Source organism: Malus domestica, chromosome 14 (assembly GCF_042453785.1).
Source record: "Malus domestica chromosome 14, GDT2T_hap1".
Classification (NCBI taxonomy): Eukaryota; Viridiplantae; Streptophyta; class Magnoliopsida; order Rosales; family Rosaceae; genus Malus; species Malus domestica.
In genome coordinates this window covers 30624425-30633633 of record NC_091674.1, presented here as the reverse complement: position 1 = coordinate 30633633, position 9209 = coordinate 30624425, and the positions used below count along the sequence as shown (strand labels likewise).

Here is a 9209-nt window from a genome sequence, read left to right as displayed (position 1 = left end):
ATTATTTTATTAAAAAATTAATATAAAATATTGACGTGGCTTAACCGTGACCGCACAAAATAGGAGGGCATGGAAGGACACCATAACTAAGAGGGCAGACAATCCAAGTCCCTCTCTGTTTGCCTACAAGCCTCTTTTTCAATTACATTGCTGATTGCCTCTCTGATACATACGAATTCTGCGAACATGATTACAGCTTAATTCTATTAAATAGGTGGTAAGCAACGCTGTCACTAAATGAAGTACATATAATGTTATTAATCTGGCCACCTCTCTAATATAAGCAAAGCGACTGCCAAATGTTGTACAAATGATATTTTATATATCCGATTCGATGTCAATTTGCCAGTAGTTTTAGGATTCATACAGCTGACCCCACTTAGTAAGAAAAGACTTTGTTATTGTTTGGATTCGATATGTCATTTGTCAGTAGTTCTCCATTTGCATTAAGCACGCTATTGATTTTTCACCTTAAGATTCAGGCAACAAGAAACTCTTCCGATCAACGGACACCGGAAATCAAAACATTGATTACAACAATTGCCAATGAATTCTTTACAAACAAATGCACAACCTCGCGAATGGCCGCCCTGTTGGGAATACAGAAAAGAGGAGGAAACCGTAAAAGCAAAAAGAAGACGAAAGCGAAAATTGGAGTATAGGTTAGGTCATGATCTTCAATCTTTCTCAAAAGCTGTTCCGATCAAATGTACAACTTGCCTTCATCCATATTTTGGCTGTCAAACGAGCCGATATTCACTGTTTCAGCCAGCCAGCTAGGGATTCTCCGACGCAGGATGGCTGGACCTTCTTGTAGCCACTGCCTACTTGTGCACTAGGTCTGTCCACTTCTACTTATCGGCTTCTGCAATGGTTTCAGAATTGCCATGATCTCAGCAAACGACGGTCTCAATTTTGGATCTCTGCAATGTTAATGAGGTTCAATGTAAGGTTTGTTCATCTGCCTAAATACACATTTGAACTGATTTACAAATGACAGACTACAATTATCAAAATCAAACAAGAAAAAAAAGATTCCGAAAGTATACTCACGTTTGCCAGCATTTTCGAATGAGATCTGCAATTGCAGGATCTATATTATCTGGAATATCAAGACGGCGATGTTGAAATCCAACTGCACCAACAACTTGCATTGGGTTCATTCCTCCCCATGGCTGTTGCATCGTAGAGAGCTCCCATAAAATGACCCCGTAGCTATAAACATCGCATCTGCACAGTACACCAAATTTATATATATCAGTAAAACTCCAGCTACGGTAACAAAAGTTAAATATATATAATACAACATTTGGCGGGGAGATATGGCATACTTTTCATCCGAAGGTTCATTTCTTAGCACTTCCGGAGCCATCCATTCAGCCTGAGGATATAAATTTCAAGATTTAAAATATCAAACATATGCAACATTTGAGAACGAGTAAGTTGAGTAGGGCTTTACCGTCCCTGCAGTCGACCTCGAGGAGAGAAATGTGCTGTTCTTCATTCGTGATAATCCAAAATCACAGACCTAATAACAAACAGAAAACTTCACATACAACCAAACTGATCTCTAAATATACATTAAAGGTGTTCAGGAATTTCGCCAAAGAGATAAGAAACACACCTTCACTACCCAGTTCCTATCGACAAGAAGATTTGGAGACTTCAAATCACGGTGTACAATTACTGGAGTGCAGTTATGCAAGTAATTCATTCCGCGAGCCTGAAGATTTAATCATTGAAAAGAAAAGTTAAGCTAGATGAAGTTATCAATCACAATACATGATTGTTGGCCCATACTCGAATAAACCGCAAGAACAAGAGAATATTACAGCATCAAGAGCCATCCTCAAGCGCCTCCGCTCATCTAATTGATTGTTAGGCCGGTGTAATAACCTGTATAAACTACCTCTGCAAAATATGACTTCTATTAATAACGCGTGAATATAATTAATTAACCAAATCAACACAATGCAGTTCTTAAACTTCTTCTATACATAAATATATAGACCAAGATTAAAACAACAGAATTCTGTAAGACAAAAAACACAAAATCAGTGCTGCGTTTTGTTTCAGGCAGACTATGATTCCAAATAAGTATTAATATTACCTATTTCAAAGAAACTGAGGGTAATAGTTAAAAAGAAAATACAATAAAATCCAATCCTCGTGAAGGTACTTGCGTTTTGAAGGGAAAAAATGGTTGCATTCTTAAGGCAAAGAAGCTCCTTGTACTCGTACAGTATTAAGAATCAAGAACTATTAGTTACGTCAATATGAGTTGAATCCATAAAAGATGTTGAAAGTAACATTTTCATAAAAAGTGAAAATGAAAGTTCTGGTATACCTTGGAAGAAATTCTGTAACAATGGAAAGATTTGGAGCGCGAGTTATCGCACCCATGAAGAGAACAACATTAGGATGCCTGAGTCTTTTCATCATCCGAACCTTCAAATTTTACAAATAAAGGATTAACCTCAATATTTGAAGGAAAGATTCTGGAAAGCACATTAAACATGGAAAATATTTCTACTTTACCCTCTAACTTCCTAAACATCGATTCCATTCCAATGCAATTGTGATTCCATAACATTCTAATGTTTATTCCAGCAACCAACTGCTGCCTAAGTACATAGAATCATACAATGTTACACCAGGGAGAGAGAGAACTCCTTACTTCATTCACTATAACTACACGAACCTAGAACACCTAAAGCGATAACCGAACCATGGTGGTCCCTACAAAGTTTTAACTACATTTATATAAAATGTACAAATAATTCTTAGGTTAAGTAGCGTACTGCTCCCTCTCAAACAAGCTTTTTCCTTCAGTGCCACCTTCTTAGCAAGGAAATAGCATGAATTGATGCCATAAAATGATCAAACACAAAAAAATTCTTGAAATGGACAAAGGGCGAAGCTTTTACCTCACTTCTGAATTCATCAAGTGATTCGCCCAATAAGTCTTGGTCTAGAAACTTCTTCACAGCAACCTCCTGTAAGACCAAATAACGAAAATAAGCTCAAAACTCCCACAGCAGACAATACCACAATGGCTCAACTTTTAGGAAGAGCATCTGAAATCTTACAGTGCCATGCCAGTCTCCATGATAGACCTCCCCATACGATCCTGCAATATCCAGGGTGCATGAACATATGAAATTAGAATTAGAGTATGGGACAGAACACCATTTAGACTATTTTTGTTTAGATATGAGAAGTACAATATTTATAGCATAATGCAGAGGTCAGTACCAAGTCCAATACGTTCACCCAAGGTGATGTCCTCCCATGGAATCTCGCAGTCTGCAACATCATCAATTGTGACATCAGATTTAGTGCTTTCATTACCTGCTGATCGATCTGATATTCGCTCGCCTTCTGAATTAACTCCCGAAGCATCATGCTCACGGCCACCACTGCCCCTTGGTTCAAAACCACCACTTTCTGAATCTCCATCACTTCTCATGCCCGGCTCATATTGCTTACTGACAGCTACGGTTGTTGCAACCACAGCTGCAGCAGTAGCAGTGGCAGCAGCTGCCACAGGAAGTTCGAGACTTGTGTCAGTACTTGTTTTTGCTGCAGCGACTACCATAGATGATGCAACAACAGCTGCTGCGGCCGCCGCCGCTGCAGCAACAGGGACATTATTTGTATATTTAACTGGAGATGCTTCGGACTGTGATGAGATATTCTGGCCAGTTACGTCCCTCGTATCAAGTGTAAGGTTGACGCCTAAACCTTCCACAGGCTTAAGAATCTCCGGTTGACCGGAAGTACTAGCTTTAAGATTCACCCTTTGCTGAGGCAAAGGAGGCAGAAAGTGAGCTGGCCTTTTATCATCTTGACTTTTAAATTTTTGTGTTCCAAACCTTTCTTTATTTTCGTTCTTATCTTCTGCCCGGCGTTTGGTCTCGACTGTTGACACATCTAACTCCTCTGGATATATTTCCCTAAACAAGTTCGGGGGAGCAACAACACCACTCTCACGTAAAACATCATGAAGCTTTTGAGCTAGATTTGGATTCTCCTTGGCAGCAACAATCATGTATTTAGAAACATCCTTAACCTGCTTTTTATTAACGGCTGGAGATCTAACACCTTCAGTCCATGAAGGGGATCTCGTATGCGCAAAAGGATAATTTGGCTTTTCTGGAAGTTCCTGCACCAGCATCTTTTCTACGTCAGAGGCATATCTAAATTCATCTGAAGGCATCTTGGGTTGTTCCTCGAATTCAGTTGGTCTGGGTAGATCACGAGAAGCTGGTTCTTCTCTCTCTTCGGAATCCCTTGTGGAAGAAGCAAAATTCCTTAACCTGGATTTCTTCTCTAATGTACCAAAGTCTGAATGTTCTTCAAACGAACTCCCAACTCCACTACTGGAAGAAGCAACATGAGAGGAATCAATGTCTCTAGACAAAGGACTGGCAGAAAAGTAAGATTCATCATATTCTATATGTGATCCAGCTGCATCAGATGGAATAAGTGTGCCAGGGTCTGCCATCAGATCAACAATATACTCCCTGAAATTCACATTGTACATACCTTAAAAACAGATTAAGATTGTGGAACTTCAAATGAGAAAAACATAAAGAAACACACTTTAATGGCGAGAACATTTTCGGCAATATTTGACAATTAACACATCCAAAATAGCTTATATGTGCTTGTAGAATCATTTCTTAAGGCATGGAAAAAAAAAAGGCAAAAACACCATGTAATCAAGGACTTGTCTTCATTAAAGGTGACAAACTTGTAAGAAAAGTTACCTATCATCAACTTTTACAAAGTTCATTGCCACATCACTGGACCCGGTGTATTGTTGTCCTTTCACCAACCGGCATGGGATGCTCACACTATCAGCCAAAACCTAGTTACCAACATAACAGGTGAGTGATAAGCAACCAGTAATGAAAAAAATATGATGGAACAAAGCATACATGCCACTGTTGAGAGCAAGTACCTTGAACAACAATGCACGATGTCGAGCTAATCCAATCGTCAGAGAACCAAGTGGCAAAACCATGCTACCAATGGTTCCTTTCAAACTGTAACTAAGATTTTGCCATTCTCTCAACATGTTTTCAGGATTCGCAACTGGTCCACCCATATGGTCAGCAACTAAAAGAGCAAGTTTTCGCACCAGATTGCTGTTTAGAAAAGCCAGAGGATCTGAACTTGACTTTACAGCCATTTCTAGGGCCACCAGTTCAAGTTTCAACAACTTCGCATCGGCAGCTCTATTGACCAAAACTGCTTCCCAGGTGACACTATCTGACAAAGGTGTTCCTTGCAGATCAACAAGGGAAGGCATTCTTTCGGAGGTTGACTCCGTCAATATTCCATACAGATCATAGAAACCATCCATGACCTTGTCATCATAGCTAAGAGCATTGTAATTCTGTGAAGAATGGATAAATCTACGATATGAGACGGAATTAAACATTACAAAACTGAAGAGACAATTAAATTCAAGAACCACTACATGTTGCCAGCGAAAACATAACATAGAAGTAGAACACAGATGTGAGCTTCTAGGTTGAAGGGTTAAATTTTCAGTATAGCCATGTTGATGAGCAGACAGGGCAGGAATACTCCAGTTTTTGGCAGTTGTTCCTGACACTAGGAATCTATTTATTCCTTCCCAAAATGTAGAAGTCCAACCCACCCTTCACCCACTTCCTTTCCCAATTTTTGTACAGGTATAGATTGTGTATATTGACTACTCGTGCTTTGGCACAAGTAGATGTAGATGTGACACAGCACCGTTGATGATGACTTACAACTACATTGTTCAAACTGCTAGAAGGTTATCAATAAAAGGTCTCCGGTGTCTCATTCATCACAGGTAATGAAGAGGCAAGGATCACAGGAGCAATGATGTTGACACCAATACCTTTCGGTACAAACTTTTTTCCACACTTTTGGCGACAAAGGTAACTAAAGCCTAGTACTTAGAATACTATCATCTACGGACAGATGACAACTGAAATTCGTTTCTCTGTATATAGTTTCCGGCATATTATAAGCAGAAATTTGACTAACCAAACAAATTCCAAGTTTAAATTTAATGAAGGAATGTTGATCACCGTTCGGTCTAGTTTGAATGTATTCGCAGGTAATGAACAGTAAGTCAACCGAAATTCATTCAGAGTAGTACATGAAAAGAAACGTACCCAATAGCGGTATGCTATAACTTCAGCTGGAGTATTATCAGGAGCACAAGACCCCAAGCTAATCTGCTTAACAGCCTCAATCTGAACTGCCTCTGGATCCTCCCTAGCACTCAATTCCAAAGCCAATTGAATCTGATACTCTTCTGCTATATCAGCATCCCTCGAGGTACTAGACCCCGAATCGCGCCTACCTGTATCCGAAACAACATCTAAACCACTCCCACTAACAGCTGCATCAGGTGGCTGCTCCACTCTCGCTGCCCTGTTGACATTCGAAGATGATGGGGGACTAGGGCCATGCTTATTGGCAACTGAATTCAACCAACCCGAAATCCCCGAGAAGGGTTTATGCTCAGAACCCTGATGGGACCTCGAGTGCAAAAGCCTTTCGGTTTCGGGGGATGACTTGCTAATAGACTTTCGGCCCCTTGATGAAGCTGCAGACCCTTCCGAATCTTCTGATTGGTTGGACATGATATGCAGTTTCTTAAGAAGGTTCTTCATATCGTTTTCATAAGTCACAACAAAATCGAAGGCCAAAGAAATAAAAATCTGGCCATAAACATCTCCATTGTCTTGGACCAAGCATGAAATCCTAAGCACTATATCACCACAAAGCAAGCAAACTGAAAAGCAATCCAAAAAGCCCTTTTTGCAGAAGCACTTCACAGAGCCCTTCACAGGGTCAAAAACCCCCACTCATATCCAAAAGCCAGAAATCACCATTCCAAGCAATACCCCAGTAAAGTTTCAACCTTTACCAATACCAAGAAAACTCCAGATGCTTAGATTGAAAGTACTTTTCCACAAAGCAATACAAATTCAACCCAGAAACAAATACCCACAACAGGATTGTATCAATCAAATATCAAAACTTTGATCCATGTTACCTCCTCCAAGAAGCAAACTTTTTCCGAAAACAGAGAGAGAAATGGATCTTCTTCTTTCTTTGTATTCAAAAACAGAAAGAAAAAAAAAAGCATAGAGAAAAGAGAGAAGGGTATTGGTATTAGTATGAACTTTGAAAAAAAAGAAAGAAAAAAAAAAGAGAAAAAAAGGGGGGCAGGTAGCAGAGGCAGAAGACAGCAAAGACCAGCAAGTGGGAGCGTAGGACCTCGAAGAGAATGACCCACCTTGAGTTGAGGTGAGGAGAGAGAAAGTAAGAGAGAGAGAGAGGAACAAGCTTTTCAAGGATAATTCAGTCCCATAGAAAGGTTAAATTGGTGGGGGTGGGAAACACAAGCACATCCAGCCGCTCTCTCTCTCTCCTCTCTCTCTCTCTCTACATACACACATATTTGTGTATAAAACTGGTTCTCTAATTCAGTCATTCCGTTGGGGAACTGGAAGTACCAAAAATTTAGGGGGTGGTGGTGGGAATTGGCATGAGTTGGGAAGATGTGTGGTAAAAGTTAAACTGTAAGAGAAAATGGAATATGGGAATTAGCAGAACAGATTGGGCAAAGTATTTGCTATTTCGAGCAAAATAAAGGTCTTGTCCGTTTTGATTTAAACGTCACTTTTGGATCTAAAGGACAAAACTCACTTGAACTGCCGGTGAAAAAATTCACACCCAACTCCTAACTGCAGAATATGGTATCAACACCATTAAATGACATGTTTATATAATTTAATTAATTAGGAGATTTAATTCACCAAATTCTCTTTGAACTTGTATACTAAATTATCTTGAACAACAAATTTTTCAGTATGCCGGAAAAACGATTGAATTTTCAAGTGTCATAATACAATTAGTTGAAAATTAAAAAAAAACAAAAATTACAACCAAGTATTATGACAATTGGTGTATAATATCGTGTTTCCGTCACACTGAAAATTTTATCGTCTCGAATAAATGGAAGGCCACGTTGGATAGAATGGATGTACTCTCTCCATGCACATGAGTTCTTACCTCTCTTCATGCATATTAAAAAGTATAGTATTGATTTTATCAAAATTATTTGGAATGATATGATATAAGTTGTTTACTCATTCACCTGAATTAAAATAAGAACCAATTTGATTACCAAAATGGCAATGTTCTCAATAATTTATTGTATATGCTTTAGTTTAAATTTGATAAATAATGGTCATGGCATAATGAGCAAAAATAATGAAGTGATTTCTTCACATCATTTTTATCCCCATGCATGTTTATTTTGAATGGTTTTTTTAGCTAAAATGATCATTGAGATTTGTATAATTCTTCACTTTGGTCCCTAAGATTTGACATCAATAGATATAGTCCCTGAGTTTGTCCATCATCAATCATTTTGATAATTCCATGAAAAATCTCCATTAAATAAGGCTAAAATGATAAAAATACCCTCAATTTTTGTCGAATCATTTGGCCAATTGTTTATTAAATTGAGGGCATTTTTGTTATTTTGGTCCTTATTTAATATAATTTTTCATTGAATGACCAAAATGAGTGATAGTGGATAAACTCAGGGACCACTTCTATTGATTTCAAATCTCAAAAATCAAAATAATAAGTTATGCAAACCTCAATAACTATTTTGGCTAAAAAGCCATTTTGAATTGCATAAGTCAGAGAAGAATTGAGGGACAACAACGAAGAAAACGTGCGAGAGGAGAAAACATGCGTGCAAAATTAATTTCCTAAAAAGTAATGAACTCTAACTCTATATTCTAATACCACCTCTCCTAAAGAGTCCAATTCTTTCAAAACCAAGAGTCAAATGATTCAACTTGCACCGTGAGTCTCCATTCCTCAATATTGCTTGTATAAACAAACAAAAATTAAATTAAATTTCGTATTTTGTAATGGCCTCACTTGTCTATTTATGGTTAATAAACACGTAAATAAGCGGAGTATAACTTCTTAATTCTAATTCTAAGTACAAATTAGGAAATATGTCGAATTTTCTTCATGTCGTATTTACAGTTTCACATACGTTCAATAAAAACAAAAAACATATAAATTTCCTATAACGGGCTCTAATTAAATATTTTGTTTTGTTGGTGGGGAAATTCCATTTTGCTACTTGTTCAACTGTACTTTTCCAA

General features: G+C 38.2%; 1 protein-coding gene across 2 annotated transcripts; it reads right to left on the bottom strand.

Moving 5' to 3' along the window:
- Positions 1-440: 440 nt before the first annotated feature.
- LOC103455615 (probable serine/threonine-protein kinase SIS8) lies at positions 441-7633 on the bottom strand. 2 transcript variants are annotated; one of them, XM_008395192.4, is made up of 13 exons: positions 6180-7633; positions 4967-5404; positions 4773-4873; positions 3256-4526; positions 3090-3130; positions 2928-2996; positions 2348-2448; positions 1833-1911; positions 1625-1723; positions 1460-1528; positions 1332-1381; positions 1054-1230; positions 441-923 (listed from the first exon to the last, which is right to left on the bottom strand). In XM_008395192.4, exons 1-13 carry the CDS (start codon positions 6681-6683, stop codon positions 836-838), a joined length of 3087 nt encoding a protein of 1028 aa, XP_008393414.3. In that variant the 5' UTR covers positions 6684-7633; the 3' UTR covers positions 441-835. The 2 variants fall into 2 exon arrangements, with proteins under 2 accessions (XP_008393414.3, XP_017177955.2); XM_017322466.3 differs by having other exon boundaries at positions 4967-5423; positions 6180-6317.
- Between the last annotated feature and the right edge of the window lie 1576 nt (positions 7634-9209).